The 17,457-nt window shown below is 49.4% G+C and overlaps 1 protein-coding gene across 1 annotated transcript in view; it reads left to right on the top strand.

Annotated features, from left to right (window-relative positions):
• Window positions 1-17,457, top strand: part of SRGAP3 (SLIT-ROBO Rho GTPase activating protein 3) — a 61,169-nt gene that overhangs the window by 14,131 nt on the left and 29,581 nt on the right. The window contains exons 3-5 of the mRNA XM_009882864.1: window positions 2,842-2,904; window positions 8,576-8,761; window positions 10,183-10,311. Of these exons, the coding sequence (XP_009881166.1) occupies window positions 2,842-2,904; window positions 8,576-8,761; window positions 10,183-10,311 (378 nt within the window). The remainder of the gene's footprint in view (window positions 1-2,841; window positions 2,905-8,575; window positions 8,762-10,182; window positions 10,312-17,457) is intronic.

The raw sequence follows: 17,457 nt of genomic DNA, 5'->3' as shown, positions 1-17,457 counted from the left end.
CGGGCCGTTGCTCCTACCGCCAGCCCGTCCTCCTCCCTTTGCCTGGGCAGAGGCGCGGGTCGGGGCCGCGCTGTGACTCGGGACAGCAGGGCGGTCAGCTGGAGGGGAGCGCGCGGCTCTGAGCTCCTGCGGGCTCCTGCAGGCTCGAGACCCCCGTTTGCCAACCCTGACTTAAATAACTCCTGTTCTGGATGCATCTGGGAGGGAAGCATGCGTTTAATAGCGCTGCTGATGATTAGCAAGCCATGGTGAGGTTTCTGAGAGCAGCCAGGGACTGCCGGTGTCGGCGGGGAGGGCAGAGGGACGGGGATTTCCAGCAGGCGAGGCTTCCAGATGGCTGGGGGTACTTAGCGCCTTCTGGTAATGGGCATCTTCTTGGCACCTCGCGCACGTAAGAATGGGAGCAGTGTGCATCAGTCCTGCTTCTGAAGATGGGATTCTTCCAAATACCCTAACGCTAATTCACAGATACACTAATTACTAGATATTCACTGCATGCTGAGTGCTTTTTTACTCGTTAGGTTCCTTGCTTCACTCTCCGCATTCAATTCTAACTTTTATTAGTCTAAGGTTAAACTTTCCAATATGTAGGTTGTCCAGTTTGCTTTAATTAGAAGACCCCTCTGTGTCGTGGGCTTCTTTAGCCACCCAGCCAAGAAGCTGATGGGACGTTGTTTTCCGAGACTGTGTGCACAAAATGCATGGAGTTATTTGAGGGAATCGGAAAGAAACTGCTTGTTTCTTGGTTTGGGGTGGTTTTTTTTGGAAGGAGAGAGGGGTGTCTATACTTGGTTTAAACACGTCTTCAAGCTATAATGAATGTTTCCTAGCCAAGAAGATTCTACAGAGGGATGTGGGGTGTGATTACAGGGCAGGGAGGAAAGCAGTGCATGCATATCTGCGGGAGCGTCCAACCGCTGGATTTCTGCGTCGGAGCTGACTTGATCTACAGCCAAGCTGAACGTTCAGCGGCTCCCCGAGTTGTGGCCTCTCCCGTGAAATGCCGTGTTCGTGCTGTAGGAGGTAGGCGAGTGGGTCTGCTTCATCCTGCTTGGCAAGAGAAGGGAAAATACAAACTAATAATAGGATTTCAGCAGACAGGGGGAGGAGGCAGGAAGATGCCACGAGTTTTTACACTTGCAGTGAGCTTTCTTCTGTTTTTTTAACTTTGGCTGTTTCTGTTGTGAAATTGGAAACTTTATTATATAAGTGTGGTGTAGCTATTTCGTAATAAAATGTCCCTTTTGAGAGAGACTCAGGTTCACTCAGGTCAAAATAGTGAAAATGAGCTACTGAAGGCAAAATGGGGAGGGCGGGTCATGGTCAAGGTGAACCTAAAACCTGAAATACGCGGGCTGACGATCTGCGTTCTGAAGTACCAAAGCTGATTGGAAATTGCGGCAGGCGTCTTTAATAGATCTATCAAATCCAGACATACTGACAGGTGATACTGCCCGTGACTGGAGCATGCAAATCTAAGCAATTCATGTACCCACAAATGTTTATTGTATAATTTTACAGGGGAGTTAGTTTGGCACCAACACGCAGCCGGCTCAGTGCAGAGAATGCATCAGCCACTTCCCGCACCCAGTAATGCAGGTCTTGTTGGAAAATAGGCAAAGTCAAGCTGTGACACCCGTCTGGCTGTGGAGCAGCCCGGCTTCTGTGCGCTCAGCCAGGCTCCGTGGGAAACAAGTGCCCAAAACGGCGGAGGGCGTTACGTGTTGGATCCACACAGCGAGTTGACTGTGGGCTGGAGATGAATACCGCCAGTGGAAGGGCAAAGCGATATTGACTGTAATTCTAGATTCATCCCTGTGCGTTTGCAGGATAAATAAGTTAAATTGTGTAATGTTCCTCATTGTGGTCTCTGAAACCCAGGTTGGGTGATCCATGGACAAACATTGACCTCAAAGGAAAAAGCAGCAATTCTGAAACAGGATGAGGGTTTCTGTACTGTATGTGTTCATGTTTATAATCACGCATTTGATTTTGTTAAGGATTTGTAGAAAATTAAAGGAAATCAAAATGCTAGTTTACTTTTAAACTTCACTGTCACAGGCAGATTGGAAGAGGAGGCCATCTGTATTTTGGGTTTAATGTTTAGAAATGCAAAAAACGGAGCCCAAATGTGGATTGGCAGCATGGTTGATGGTGTCTCTTCAGGTCCTGGAGCAGGAAGGATGTGAGACAGGATTTCTGAAGTGGGGTAAATAGGGGCCCTGGGGCATTTCTTGTGCTGCAGGGCTGTTTCATTTTAAAAATAATATGTAGAATTAAAATGCACAGGGTTTTGTTAACTCCACTGCAGAGCAAAGAACGGCAAGTCTGGTGTTTGGCAGGGCAGCCAGGAGAGGGCAGATCTCCAAGGGGGCAAATGGTGTTTAAGACGGGCATGACCAGGAGCCCGTTGTGCTGCCAAGGTCCACTCACGCCATTGTCAGCTGAGAGGAGGAACGAAAAACCCTACAGGCATGAGAGCGATGTGAAAAATGCAGTTAGATAGCAGCAGCATCAATAGGTTGCTGTGGCTTTGTTCTCTGTGGGACGGATGTGAAAGCCTTTGCGGGGGATCATCAGGATCCGCTTGGGCGCAGGGGTGGAAGGTTTGGGGACAGGTACTTCTGGATACCCGTCGGGATCGGGTTGGTCACTTGGTTTAGGAAGAGAGGAGAAGAATAACTCACTGCTTCCTTTCCTGGGAGAAAGGATTAAGATGCATATGTGTGGAGTACTTGGAAGTCATGCAGTTTTATTCTTCCTTCCAAAACGTAATTTTCTTTCAGAAATGCATGTTGTGAGCATAACAGAGTCTCAACTCTTCTTCTTTTTGTCTTCCAGAGCAAGGAGATTGGCTTACAGATGCATGAAGAACTCCTGAAAGTCACCAACGAGCTTTACACGGTGAGTAATGAGCTGATCCTACCCGTGTCTAGCCCGTGCAGCGAGGGGAGCGTCGGCAATGTCATTTGTAAGAACAAAATGTCTGTTCAACGTTTTGGTGACTTGAGGACGCTCTCTCTCCCTCCTGCCATCCCGCGGTGCAACCCGTTCGTTCCTCTTGCATTTGTTAAGGACATTTCACTCTTCACTGGTTTTGACAGCAGCAGAGGAGGATTTCCCAGCGGCCCTCCTGTGGAGGGCTTCTGCGGCCACGTCAGGCAGCGGATCATGCCGTTTAACGGTTTCACTTAAGCATAAATGGAGATGTTTTGGGCATGATCCAGTGCGATCCCTGGTGTCTGTAATGCTCTCACCTGCTGGGCCTTCTACACTCTGTTGCCTTTAGGCCCTTTCAGTTTTCGCTGCGTTGGTGATTTGTGCTGAGCGTTCATGGCTCAGGAGTTGTGCTCTGAGTTGGCCGTGCCGATCTGTGGCCGAAAGCTGACCTGCTCCTGTGAGTCTGGTGGCCTCTGGATGATGGCTGAAGACAACCTTCTGCCGAGGAGTACATAAAACTTTTAGCTCCTGTGTGCTCAGCTTCATCTCCCCACTCCACGGAGCACTTTGGTTGCGGAGCTGTCTCTGTGCCTCCAGGTGACATCGTACGCTGTAATTCAGGACATCGCGCTTCAAGCAGGTTTTCATAGTAAGGCAGTGAAAGTCTTTGTGGTTTTTTGCTTTGCTTTGCTTCTGTCTCTTGCCCTGTAGCAATTGTTATTTTTTTTAATTTTATTTGTGGTTTAGGATCAACAAAGCAATATAAAGTCTGTCTTGTGTTGGAAAATTGAGGCGATATATTTGCTTTCTTTGGTTGTATCTGTTACTGCTACATTAAAAACACTGCAGTAGGTTTATTCCTAAACAATCATTTTAATTCCATCGTTTTGAAAAATAGGCCTAAACAATAGAGCACAAATGATATTATTTGAAATTTCTCCCATAAATCTTCTCTTAACAGGTTTGTTTCTGCATTAGTTGTTGAAGGATTCAGTTCTTGTGAGACCTGCAGTGTGGGTGGATAGCCAGGTTGGATGAAAATGCCTGCGTGAGATTTGGGAGTGTGGTGTTGATGGTTGAATGTCACAAGCTGTGTTAGTGGTGGTGACTAATTAGGAGTAATTACAACAGCAGCATGACAGATGCAAAACGAGGAGAGACTAGCGAGGGCTGGGCTGACCTTAATACCCGTGGACCAGTGTACTTGGAACCTGGACGTGGGACAGGAGCATCACCTGAGGGACGCGGTCCGGTCAGCTGGAGGATCAGAAGCAGGCTGAGATCCCAAGTGTGTGCAGTTGGCCAGGGGAGAGCATGGAGAGTAATTTTGCTCCTGCTGAGCAAAACTCATCTTCACTGGAGCTGAGATTTCCCCCCACTCACTGCTTCGCTCCCACACGCCGAGCGGAATGTGTTTGAATGGTGGAACAGACTGGAACAGCTGGAAGAGCTTTGTGTTTCCTGAGAACTGACCTTGCTGCTAAGATAACGAACCGATTGTGTCATGCAGCTGGGAACGAGCAGGGGGAGATGCTTATTTCAAAAACAATGATGAAACGTGAAGGAAAAGCAGGTCCTGTCAGGAGAACCAGATCATCTTCAATCTGGTCAGTGCAAACCAGCTCCCCTCCAGTTGGTAATTTTCTGTCCTTGAGGCATCAGGTGGAACAGGCTGGGTTGCCTACGTGGCTTGCAGGCACATCCAGCGTGCGGGAGGTGTTCTGGGACACCTTCAGGACTGACCTGGAGTTGGCGTGTTCATTGCAGCGTGTTGGGAACCCAAAGCAGCACATCCAGTAACCGTGGCTGCTGACAGAATCTCACACAGAATAAGGACCCCCGGCTCAAGGGACACCAAGCTGCTGCTTGTAAAATGTTGTTTGTCTGCTGTCAATGCAAGGAAGTCGTTTATCTTGCCTATGGCCAAGCCTTCATCCGTAGTACATCTGTGCCCTGCCCAGCCTGCTTTTTAAGGCTTTCAAAGGGGAATTCTGTGCAATATGTGGAAACTATCTAATTTTTTACGGGCTTCTCAGGCATTCACTGTCTCAAACTGAAGCCGAAATAATTAAATTGGTTTTAATTCAGCCTTGCTGCTGTTCTGATGCAAGCAAGTCGCCCTGTGGACTCTGTGCAAAGAACTAAACCCCAAAACCACGCTGATTTTAATTAAAAAGGAAGGAGATGACTTTCGTTCTGAAGTAAGAGTTGCTTGCGAACAGTTTTGCACAGAAATAACTTAGCAGTGAATTAAAGCCGGCTTCATTCTATTGATTCCTGGCTGGAGGCTGCTCCAGCAGACAGATAGCAAGTTGGAGTCTGTAGAGGCTGGAGGTGCTCTGCTCTTCCGCTGACAGGTCCCTTTCTCTATTGTATGCGTTCCTGTCTGAAGAAGTCAGACCAAAATTGGGGTATGAAAAACAGTAACCCCAGAGCATGGTTCTAGGAGTGTTTTCTGTAAGCTCTGGCAATGGTGTGCCGTTAGGTGCACGGCGCTAACGACGGGCTCTCTGAGGTATGGCTTCGTTTGCCGTAACGCAGGGACATGGCCTCAGCTGAAGGCAGCACCTTCAGGTCCATAAAAGTAGTGTGATGTGAACCAGTGCGAGTCTTTGTCACGAGGTGGCACGGATGAGGATTAATAACTGTGAAACAAGTAGTATTAATTAGCATAATATCTACAGATACATCACCCAGGTTAAAAATAACACTAATAGTCGTCATTCCCTGTGTGGCAGGACACAAAGTGGCTGGAGGAAGTTCTCCCTTTCCATGGGGAGCGTGCGATGGGGGAGGCCGTACCTCCGCGTTCGCGGGTGTTTTCTCCGAGTGTCACGCTGTAGAAAGCGTTGACTGTATCGCACGGTAGAAACGCACTGATACGGTGCTCTGTATCACACTGTAGAAATCCTCTGAAAAGGACACGTTTGCTTTCATGTGTCTTAAAGACCAGGGAGATGGAGGTCAGCATCCATCGGTCTGATGGATTTGTCCCTTTCTCAGACCCTACGCTGTGGCTGTCCCTGAGGTTGTGCAAGAGGCTCCGTCCGAAGAGGAGGGGGCTGGTGACTTTGGCAGGCTTTTGCCTATGGCCACGCTCGTCTCTGCTCCGCCCTCCGCGCTGCGCTTATGTTTTGGTCTCCTCGACTTCGGGAGGGCCTGAGCCTGCGCTTAACACGGGTCACCCGGTTTCTGATCTGGCTTCTCTGCTGGGTCAGAACCTCAATGATGAGCTGTTCAGGAATATAAAGCGCTTCTAGCTGAGGACGGCAAACAGTGCCGTTTATGGCTGGTATTTTGGCAATGGCCTTTATCCAGAACGTGTTATTAATATTGGAAAACACAACTTATGTTGTTAAATAACTAATGAACATTGGAACATATTTTTCTCCCTCCACTGCAGCTAATTAACTTATTTGCAGAAGAGATCCCGGGGACGCAGCTGTGGCAGTTTTTCTTCATGACACAATAGCGTAAGGCAGGGACAGCGTGACTCGATTGCAAGTGCCGAGAAGGCACGAGGGAATTGCGGATCAAAGGGCTGAGAGCTGCAGTGCAGGTAGTCCCCATTCAAAATGAAGGCAGATATTAAACCAAACAGAAATATCCCTGAACTTCCAAGTGCATGACAGCTGGTGAGGAACCCGGTCGGCACAGTGAGCCGTTTCAGCAGCATGGATGCAGAAGTCTGGGGAGAGTATTTTAACATGATCACGTTGGGTCCTTTGCACTTTATTAGAGAGACTTTCAGAGGAGTTTTAAAGCCGGTTCCCATGTCGCCCTTTCAAGTTCAAGCAGGGATAAATTATTGAGGAGGAAAAAGGGCCCTGGTGATTAGCAAATAAGTCAGTCGGAGCCTGTGCAAAGGTACCGGGCGGCGGTGGGGCTGGGACCCCCGTGGCGGTGCTCTGCGCGGTGGGTCCTGCCCCACGGCAGCGCGTCCCCAGGCCTGCGGCAGAGCGGCGACACCTTGGGCGAATGGAGACCGCCGAAGAATCGTGCTGATGTTTTTCTGGTTGGGTAACCTTCTCATAACCTTTAGGTTTCACAAAAATCGAGCAAGTGGGACCAGTGTTTAATTGTTGGGCTTTTCTGTTGCGGGGCGTTAGGGCCCCTCTGGGGGCTGGTGAGACCTCTCCCACTACTGCCCGACGGCGCTGATGTGCAGGACTTGTCTTTTTCACGTTCCTCTGAGTTTTTCACAAAATGATGGAGACAGTGAAGATGAGGGCTCAGCGAAGCCCTCTGGTCTTTCTCCTTAGGAAAAATGCAGAAATTGTCTGGTTTGTGTGTGTCCTGTGATGTTCACTGCAGAAACTGCAGTTTGAAATGTGTGGCTCAAATCTGTGTTAGAATTTGCAGGATTTTGAAATAAAGCAGCTCAGAAACAAGGCAGAAGCCTTTACTTACTATTCCTTGCAGTCCCCTAAAATTGTAACTGCCCGCGATGGCACATTTGTGCAGACTTTGGTGCAGCATTTGGAGCTTGTTTGCTGCTGACGTTTGTGCTTGGCAAGAGGAGAGATCATATGTTTCAGCCTAACCTCATCCAAGTTAAACACTCCTGGGTCCTGGCTGACAACAGCAGCTCTGGAAAACTCTGTATTTTCTTCATTAAGGCTTGTGCAAAGTTACTCTGCTTTTGTGGGTTCCTGCTCCTTTTCAGCTCGTGGGCCTGGAGGCGACCCCGTCCCGGTGCCGCTGCTGGTGGTGGCCCGGCACTGCGCGGAGACTGATCTGCAGCGAGAAGTCAGTCGTCTCCAGCCGTGTCAGGGCAATGTGAAACAAAACATCCAAATCCTGAAGGGAGATGATAAAAGGGGACAACGTGACTAAAGGCATAAAGAGAGAAGAGTAGATGTGTTCCTCTTGCCAGCTCCATTAAAATGCTCACAATGTGCCCTTTGGGCTTTTGTATCTGAAAGAGAAGGCTGTGGTAGAAGTTTTGCCTGCAGGAGTTTTCCTGGCAGTAGATCAGCATCGTCTATCCAGAATCACTGATGGCGATCTTGAATTTAAAGGACTAGGTGTTGCTGCAGTCCGCCCTGGCACTGACCGTGCCCAGCAGCAGCAAGAGGAGAATTAAGTGGTGGTAGGAGACAAACTCCATTTCTGCTTGGAAATTGCAGCTCCTCCACCTTCAAGGTGGGATCTGCTGTCAGGATGGTAGAGATGGGGTTATGGTGGTGGGTTGGCTTAGCAAGTTCAAGCGTAGGAACAGAGGGGTTGGGTCAAAAGTGACTTCAGGTTGACTTTGGCCTCCTCGCAGTCTCTTACCATGGAGACCCTTATCCCAGCTGCAAAGGACTGGGATAAGTTATTTCTCATTTCCCTGCAGGAAGATACACAGTGCTCTCTGAACGCAGGTGTGTGCTGGAGGCACATCTCAGCCTGTCCCTGCAGTGGGGACGACGGTTCTTCCACCAGCTCTGTGCCATTTCCAAACAGGGCTAGTGCTGGGTTTCGTTTTACGGGCTTTTCCTTCCCACCTTGTTGCTCCTTAATGCCTCAGTGGCCTCAAACAGCCCTGGCACAGCTGAGGCTGTTCCCCACTGCCCACGGCTGTCATCTCCTTGTGCACTGATGCTTTGTGTGGCCGTGGGGCAGGCGACTCACAACGCTTCCGTTTCCTCAGGTGATGAAGACCTACCACATGTATCATGCCGAAAGCATCAGTGCTGAGAGCAAGCTGAAGGAGGCGGAGAAGCAGGAGGAAAAGCAGTTCAACAAGTCAGGGGACATCAGCGTGAACCTGCTGCGGCACGAGGACAGGCCTCAGCGGCGGAGCTCCGTCAAGAAGATTGAGAAGATGAAGGAGAAGGTGGGTGGGAGGGAAGGACGGGGGAGGTGGGCTGGGGTGGGGCCGCGTCCCTGGGGCGGGTCAGGGGGGATGTCGGCTCCTCTCTGAGTTTTGCTGAAGGGAAGTCCAAGGGGGCCATGATGGGTCTCCTCACTGCGTCCTGGCTGCGGAGAAGTGCCAAAACCACCTGCTAGCGAGGATTTGACCCAAAGTCGGGCTGGCATTGCTCAGCAAGAAATGAGGATGGGGGATATCGGGCAGTGCAGCTCTGGAGGGGGTGTTGGACCCCCATGGGAGCCACGTGGCCACCCGTGACACCTTCCAGGCTGGCTCTCTGGAGGGAGGGCTGAGAAGGGCGGCTGGAGGGGCCGCCGAGGCTCACGGCTCCGAGGACACACGGCAGAGACCGGCGGTGCAGTGCCCGTTCACCGACTGCTCGCGCCGGGCCCCGGGGCTCGGCGGGGACCGAGGGGCTGCGCTGGCACTGGGGAGGGCAACGCACTGGTGTGGCCGGCTTGGCGCAGCGATGCCTTCTGACCCGGACACGGGACCCTGCTGCCGGGGGCTGTGGTTTGTTCAGGACTTATTTTTTAGAAAAAGCGCTCTTAACAATGAACAATAGCTGTCGCAGCGTTCCTTCAGTCAGAGACACGTGGCAGGCAAAAAAAAGGGTCAGATATATAAAATAACAGTGTTTCTTCCTCTGCAGACTGTCTGGGAGTTAAGTGCAGCGTTTAGTTGGCTTTGCTAGTCAAAACACTTAACTCCATTCTGGCTTCAGCAAATCCCCCCAGATCTCAGGCTCTCCAAAACTGTAATTTTTCTGTTAAGTCCGGAGAAAAAGCAATAGCTTCCCCAGCGGGGACACGTTTGCTCGCATGTTGATCCAGGACTGGGTCGTTGTCTAGCAGCATGCTTCTTTGAAGGGTTAATCCTTTGCGCTAAACCTTTAGACTAGTGATCTGCCTGAGCAAATGCCCCAGATCTGAGCACATCTGCTTTCCTACAGAGTCTTGAATTCTGGGTCCTGTTCTGAATTTTGTAGCGTGGGCCTCTGGGCCAGATTCCACTTTGATACAGCTGCATAAGTCTGGAGTGAGTCCAAACGTATGTCAGCATATCTGGGAGGAAAAATTTGGCCCTCTAATTTTGATTGATGCCAAAACCTCCGCGAACGCACAGATAAAGGAAGAGCAGCTGTGCTCGGGATGCGCTGGGTACATCTGAGCAGAACGCGCTCGTTGTGCCTTGGCTGACGGTACCAGGGGTGTTCAGCTGTGATCTCCTCCATCCTGGCAAGGGTGCCTGTTTTCATAGCCCATACCAAATTTATTAATTAACACGTCACACCCAGGCTGCAGGGTGCTGTGGGGCCCTGCAGCAAGAGAAGCTGTGAAAGTAGGATCCTGTTTGTGCTCTGACACTCCCTTTTGCTTTTTCAGAGACAAGCCAAATATTCTGAAAACAAGCTGAAGTGTACTAAAGCCAGGAATGACTACCTGCTGACCCTGGCAGCCACCAACGCAGCTGTCAGTAAATACTACATCCACGACGTCTCTGACCTCATTGATGTAAGTGCATCCTGCCCGTCTACGGATAAGCGCACAGCTAAGTCTCAAGCATGGTTTGGTCCTTAAATGCACTCTTATGTGGTGGTAATGAAGGGGTATTTGGTGGGGCTTTAAAATATGCTTAATGGGGGCCTGAAAATGTGCTGTAAATTTGGGTATTTTTTTTCTTTCCCTGTAGTGGTGTTTTTCCTCCCAGCTACGCACAGACATTTGACTTTCCTCCCAGTTGATGTAGGCATATATGAGCAGAGCTAGTGCTGCCATTGTATGGGAGTCATAGAATCATGGGATAGTTTAGGTTGGAAGGGACCTTCAAAGGCCATCGAGTCCCCCCCCAGCCTTGGGCAGGGCCACCTCCCCCCAGCCCAGGTTGCTCCAAGCCCCGTCCAACCTGGCCTTGGACACCTCCAGGGATGGGGCAGCCACAGCTCAGGGCAACAGTCAGGGTCAGACTCCTCTGAACTTTATGGTGGCCACGTGATCACACAACAAAGTAATGGATTCAAGTTTATGCCACATATAAAGTTCTTTCATCGGTGTTTGGAAAAAAATATGGAGTTTTTCATTATAACTGCAGGGTATGAACCAGCCTGAACCAAACACTTTCCTGAGCTCATAAGCAGGGGAGTGCGGGTTGAACTGTGTGGTTGAGGCACATCTAATACACAGTTACAAACCAGAAATCACTTGAATGCTTTCTGCACCTTTCACACTGTGTCCTGAGCGTGCTGAGGTCTGGTTGTCCCTGGTGTATGTTGGCTCTGCCCTCAGGACCACACGCACGGTGCTTTCCTTCGCATTAGAGCAATGGCTTCATCTGCTGGGGCTCCCACAGGGCAGGATGTCCTCCAGCTGGAGCTTCTCAGAGTCCTGAGCCTTTGGGGGAGAGTTTGCCTTGGGGCAAGCCAGGTGAGCCTGAGGTCTCCTCCTGGCCCATCGATTAGTCTGCATTTGAAACAGATAAACTCTTATGAAGATCAGATACATCCTTGGGTTTGTTGTTGAAACAGAAGATTTTCCTTTCTAATCCGCCCACCTGCAGTTTCTGTCGGTATGAGCAGGCACCGGCGCTCCTCGGCTCTGGTGGCAGTTAGGCACACGGGGCAGCGCTTTCCTGCCAGGGCGGGCGCTTGCAGAGTTGTATGGAAGTGCTCATGGCATAAAGTGGCCTCAGGGCAGGAACTGCTGGAAGCAGTTTTCCTAGCGATGGTAGGAATTGGGACTCGTGTGTGTATCGGGGACTCCTGCAAACTGCTTTTAAATGATTCAAGAGAAGGGATTTCCATTTCTGCCTTTAATAGGTGTCTTCACAGTGGTACACATTGTGCTATGCAGTTTCTTCCTGCTGGCGTTCCTTCAATGAGCACATAAATAACCGATCTATAAGTACCGGGTTAGTCTTCTGGCTTCGTCATTACCTAAATGTGTAATCTAAAAACGTGCTGGAGTGTTTATCTCCTTCACTAACCCACTAACGTATATTTATTCTTCTAAGCAGTAATTAAAGTAAACCTGATGCAAACCCCCTGATGATTTCAAGATTTTGAGATACAATAAAATATTCTCAGTATGCCCTTTTTGTTCTCTTTATTATTTAAGATGTATTTAGCCATATTAAAAATACAAACTAATAACTTGATCATGGAGACATTTGAACAGCAAGGTAGGATAGCACCTTGATTGATCTGTGGGGTTTCTTCTTTTTGTTGTGTATATTTTCTCTCCCACATTCATTTTTTAAGGAAGAGTGACTTATTTTCATGGAGTTTTGGGGACTTTGATTTTCTGGAGGGTTGCCAAGTTCCATTTTAGTTCTGGCTGTTTATATTATTCCTCCCAACTTTAGTTCCTTGCTGATGCTTCCACTGGAGTCAGCAGATGGCTTTTCTTCCGCACTCCAGGAATCTCTTCAGGGGACTTTAACTAAAACGTCTGCAACTCTGTGCAGCTAAATTGCCCTAATTGTATATTCTTTTCACCAAAGAAAACAAAATATAGGATGTGTGAGCTGCACACGGGTGTCCTAATTTTAAATCCCCAAAGGAAGAGCAGTTTATTTGAACAGACTTTTAACAAATTCAATATATTTTGCAAGAGCATGGCAAGAAGGGTTTCAGCACGCTCCCGGAGACGGGGGTCCCATTCACTGTGTCCCACTTGTACTGGAAGTGATTGAAAGAGAAGACAGCCGTCGGGTCCAACAGCGTTGCGCTTTCTGGCGGCGTGTAATCCACGTAAAGGAAAATGAAGAAAACAGACATTTTTAGATGTAGTTATTAAGTTAGTGTTTTAATCTCGGTACATTTAACAAAGATTAGAAGACGGTGCCTCTCACTCTCGGGAACGGCAGTGCTGTGGCGAACAGCGGGTCCATCCCGTGGCAGTACGGAGGAGGGGGGTCCTGCGCCCCGTGGGGCAGCTCTGCGCTTGCACGGGCGCAGCAGCGCGGCTCGGAGCGGGGAAGGTGCGTGCTGCCCGTGCGCGAGAGCTGGCAGAGCCCTCGGCTGCAGCAGCGTGAGCGGCACGGGGCGCCGCAGGGCGCCGGCGCCTGCCCGACGGGAGGAGCGGGTCTGCAGGCAGAGATGAGCACCGAGGGGCTTCATGGTCAGAACAGAGTTCTGGATTAGCTCAAAACCTGGCTGGCCACCCTTTAGTAGGGTCCTGGCAGTGTCCGTATTGCACTTACGCGAATTCTCCCAGCTCCTCCACCCTGCGTCACCGAGGGGGATGATTAGCGCTGTACCCGCCTGTCTTTGTGGGACATCGGAGGGGTGATGGGGAGTCTCGCGCGCCCTTCCTATCAAGCACAAATTGCCATGTGCAGTTTTTTGATTTGTACGCAAATCTGAACCGTCAGGACACTGAAGCAGCTAATTCAGCAGCATTTCCCCCAAATCCCAGATGGCTCAGTGTCATCTCTCAGGCACAGCCTTGACATTTCTTGTGCCCTCGGCGTCACCGCAGAGTAGTGACTTTTATAACAAAGCCGTTCTGCTAATCTCCCGCTCCGGCGAGAAGGAAGGTCCCAGCTGCTCTGGGAGAGGGCGGAGGGCTCTCCCAGCGCTGCGGTTTTAATGAGAAATGTAAAACTCGATCAGAGGAGCCGTGAAGTGGCACAGAGCGTGTCTGTCCCTCCCTCTGTCTCCAGTGGCCTTTTGTTTTGTCCTTTAGCAAGGAAGAGAAGAATATAGAGACAGATCAAATTGGACTTGGACTTAAAGTACACCATTGTGCCTCTTCCCTCAAAAGAAGCATGTGTTTATATTAAAACGCCTGGGTTTTCTCTCGTTCCTGTCATTAACTATGTGGCCAAGTTAATCTCTTTGGCCACATATGTGAAGTGGAGATAAAGCTGCTTATCCATCCCTCTGGAGTTCTGTGTGAAATGGCTGCAAAATATTTTGAAGTGGTCACATGAAAGATATCCCTAGATTTAGCAGAGTGAAATGTAACAGTCGGTGTCTATACGTACTGATCCACCGAAACTTGTTCAGCCTCCTGTAAATCCCTTTGAAACAGCAGCTTGCTCCTCTATGGATTAGTGTGTTCGCCATATCTGAGACAAACAAACAAGTAAAGGAGGAGAGTTCTGAGGATTTAATATTACACGTTACTGCTGAATTGCTCAGTCCCTGGAAAACTTAGCTGATGGCGTTGTCATTTTACGCATGGTCAAGTGATGCTTAGTCCAGTTAGGAAACAGAAACAGCAGTCAAAATTGTTGTGCCAGAAATCTTAGGTTCGCTTTACTTACCTCACAGTAAAGCTCTAGCTTTTGTGGCGATGTCAATAGAGTAGAGGCCAGAAAATATATGTATACATGCATAATATATCTTTAAAGAAAGAGTAAAGAACAAATGAGGAAAAAGGGAAGAGAGCAGATCAAGTAAGGGAACTGTTTGTTTCCAGCTCGCACTGGGTACTGCGGAGCCCGGCTGCTGTACCTGGCGAGGGAAGCAGTGGATGGCAGACTCGCGGGGACGCTCGGGTTTTACTGCGGGATTTGCCTCTTGCCGCGCTGAGAGAGGCGGTCCCGACAGCCTCATGTGCGGGGTTCAGCCTCCCGAATAAGAGGGAGACCCGGAGGGGCTGAAGCCACAGACCACTTTATCAGGATCAACTTTTAGGTGTCTCCTGCAGCTCATGTCGTCGTCGTTTCCATCAGTGGCTAATTCCTGGGCACGTCTGTGCCGGCAGAGCCAGCGCCGGCAGCGGCTTCTCTTTGTGCGGCGCTTTCCGCGTGTGATTGCATGGCGACGTTCCCCAGCCTGGGTAGCTCTGCGTGATGCCACTGGCTTTAATGAAGGAACACTGATTTATACAAGCAGAGGGGCTCTTCTGGGGGTTTGCTCTGTTGTTTGAAGCAATTTTTCAAGCATAAAGAGCCTTTTAGTTCTACAAAGGCACAGAGTTTTCTCCCACTCTATCCTTTGAGTGGGCTTTCTGCTGGATACCAGGGTCCTGCCAGAACCAGGTATGTTTTTTCATGGAAACTCCATGCAAAGCATCACTGTCACCGCACCGTCATGCGGAGCGGCGTCTGTAACTCAAAACTCGTGCTCTCCCAGGGAGCAGTGCCTGTACCGCAGTTTATCGTGCCATGTGTCTGCAGCTAGGACATCTGGCTTCAGGGTATTTCAAATAAAGTCAACAATGCAGCAATAAAAAGAATAAACAGTTTCCATCAGGAGGAATTAAGGTGTCTCAAGAGGCTCAGTGCTCTTTGCTGCACGGCTGCTCTGTCCCTGTTACCTGGTTTCCCGCAGAGGCGGCAGTTTGGGAATGCCACCGGCAGCCTGCAGCACCCGAGCCTGTCATCTCTCCCTGCCGCTGGGCAGGGGGCTCTGGGAAATACAAAATATGTGTTTTTAGGAGGTGCTGTCACTGACTTTACTGAGAGCTGTGACCTGAGGAACTTGGGGTACCGCACAGGCACCTGCGTGCACGTCCTTTGTGGTGGGAGGCTGCAGGGGATGCCGGCGGCATCCGTGATGTCCATTGGCACCCCCATACACGCACAGGGGATCATCGAATCATAGCATCGTTGTGGCTGGAAAAGACCTTTAAGATCATCAAGTCCGACTGTTATCTAACTCTACCAGGCCCACTTCTAAGCCGTGTCCCTGAGCACCAGATCTAGATGGTTTTTAAACGCACCCAAGGATGGCGATTCCACCACTTCCCTGGGCAGCCTGTGCCAGTCTTTGATAACACTTTCAGTGTAGAAGTTTTTCCTGATGTCTAACCTAAACCTCCCCTGGTGCAACTTGAGGCCGTTCCCTCTTGTCCTGTTGGTTGTAACTTGTGAGAAGAGACCAACCTCCACCTCGCTACCCCCTCCTTTCAGGGAGCTGTAGAGAGCGAGAAGGTCTCCCCTCAGCCTCCTCTTCTCCAGGCTGAACACCCCCAGGGCCCTCAGCCACTCCTCGTAAGACTTATTCTCAAGACCCCTCACCGGATTCATTGCCCTTCTCTGGACCCTCTCCAGCACCTCAATGTCCTTCTTGTACTGCAGCGCCCAAAATTGAACACAGCGCTCAAGGTGGGGCCTCACCAGTGCGGAGGACAGTGGGACAGTCACTGCCCTGTCCCTGCTGGGCACACAGGGCTCGCGCGGTGCCCGGGTTCCCCTGGCGCCCTGCGCCGGTGCAGAGCACAAACCTCAGCTGCCGTGGCGGCAGAGCTGTCCCTCGAGCTTGAAGGGTGGGTGCTCGCGGGGAGCGCCAGGCAGCAGTCGCGGCGTGTGGAGTGCCCGGGCAGGGCAGAGGCTCTCGGTGGAAATGGGTGATAAAACCGGAAATATCCATATGCCGTTAAAAGCTTTGTGCATTTTAAGAGAATAAATCGAAGAAAAAGGATTAGATTTGTATGATCTTTTTCAACACAGAGCTTCTGTGGGTGAAGAGAGGAGGGGAAAGAGGTGCATTTGCTTGATTTCATTTCAGAAATTTGACATAATTTTTTCACGTACCAGTACCCTGGTTTAGTAAACTTAGATTACTCTTCTTCTGTATGCTGGTTATTAATAATAGCTACCTGTTTGTGAGCAGGAACCATAAATCATCATCCTCTAATAACTAAGCTGTTCTTAGAGTGCTATTATTAAACTGAAACAGTCCAGCCAATACACATTTCTTCAATTTTGCCAGTCCTGGCTTTATTAATATGGCAAAACTACATTTTTTGCCAAAGTTTGCACATAGTAAACAGTTTATTCCTCACATGGATACCACAGACATTGCAATTGGCTTGTAAAATTAATTAAGCGCATGTGTTGATTGCTTATAAGTGTAATGCAGTCTGTAAATTTTACTGCCTGAAGACTGTGATCAGTCTTTGTCTGATAGACCTTGTTAACCTGGTACAAAAAAGCAACAGTATTTTCCTTTAGAGAAAAGAATTTCTTCTTGACACTTAGGGCTGCTTTTCCCAGTAGCTTGAAAGAATACCCTCGAGATCTTAATGTCCTTTAAAAGATTAACTTACCAATACATTTATCTTAAAAAACAAAACAAAACCAAAATACCACCACCGCTGCCTGTATCCCATGTCCCCCCCCATCGTCCTTCCCCCCAACAAAGAAACAAAACCCCTGACCACCAAACAACCAAAAAACCCATTAAAAAGCCCTAAGAAAATACACATGGGGGAGGGAGTTGCTATAGAGAGACTAAGAAGCAAAGTAAAATGTGGGTTAGAAATCCTCCAGAAAGACACCTACTCCGGGGACCATAGAGTTAATTAACTGTAGCTGAATTCGAAAAGAACTACATAATACTTGGCTCTGTAATAGTTATAGTTAAGGAACCTTTGATTAGAAATAATCAAATCTCATGCTTCAGGGCGTGAGTTGATTACTGTGAGGGTCAGGGAGGATCCTGCCCTTCTGCTGTATCCACACATCGTTCCTTGTTTGGCTAAAAAAAAATAATCAGTTGTTCAGGAGTTTTTATGTCTTGGTTGCTGCCTCAGGCAAAACACTGAACTTGATGGACCAAGACTGTTCCTTTGGAAGAGATCGATGGTAACAGTTGAGCACTGCAAGCCAGGCCGTGGCGTGCATGGGGGACCTTTTGCTCCCTTCAGGAAACACTTTTAAAACAGAGAATCGTGGAATAGTTTGGGTTGGAAGGGACCCTAAAGCTC

Source organism: Charadrius vociferus, unplaced genomic scaffold, assembly GCF_000708025.1.
Source record: "Charadrius vociferus isolate BGI_N301 unplaced genomic scaffold, ASM70802v2 scaffold433, whole genome shotgun sequence".
Lineage (NCBI taxonomy): Eukaryota > Metazoa > Chordata > Aves > Charadriiformes > Charadriidae > Charadrius > Charadrius vociferus.
The sequence above is the reverse complement of the archived record's forward strand: the minus strand, read 5'-3'. Positions and strand labels throughout refer to the sequence as shown.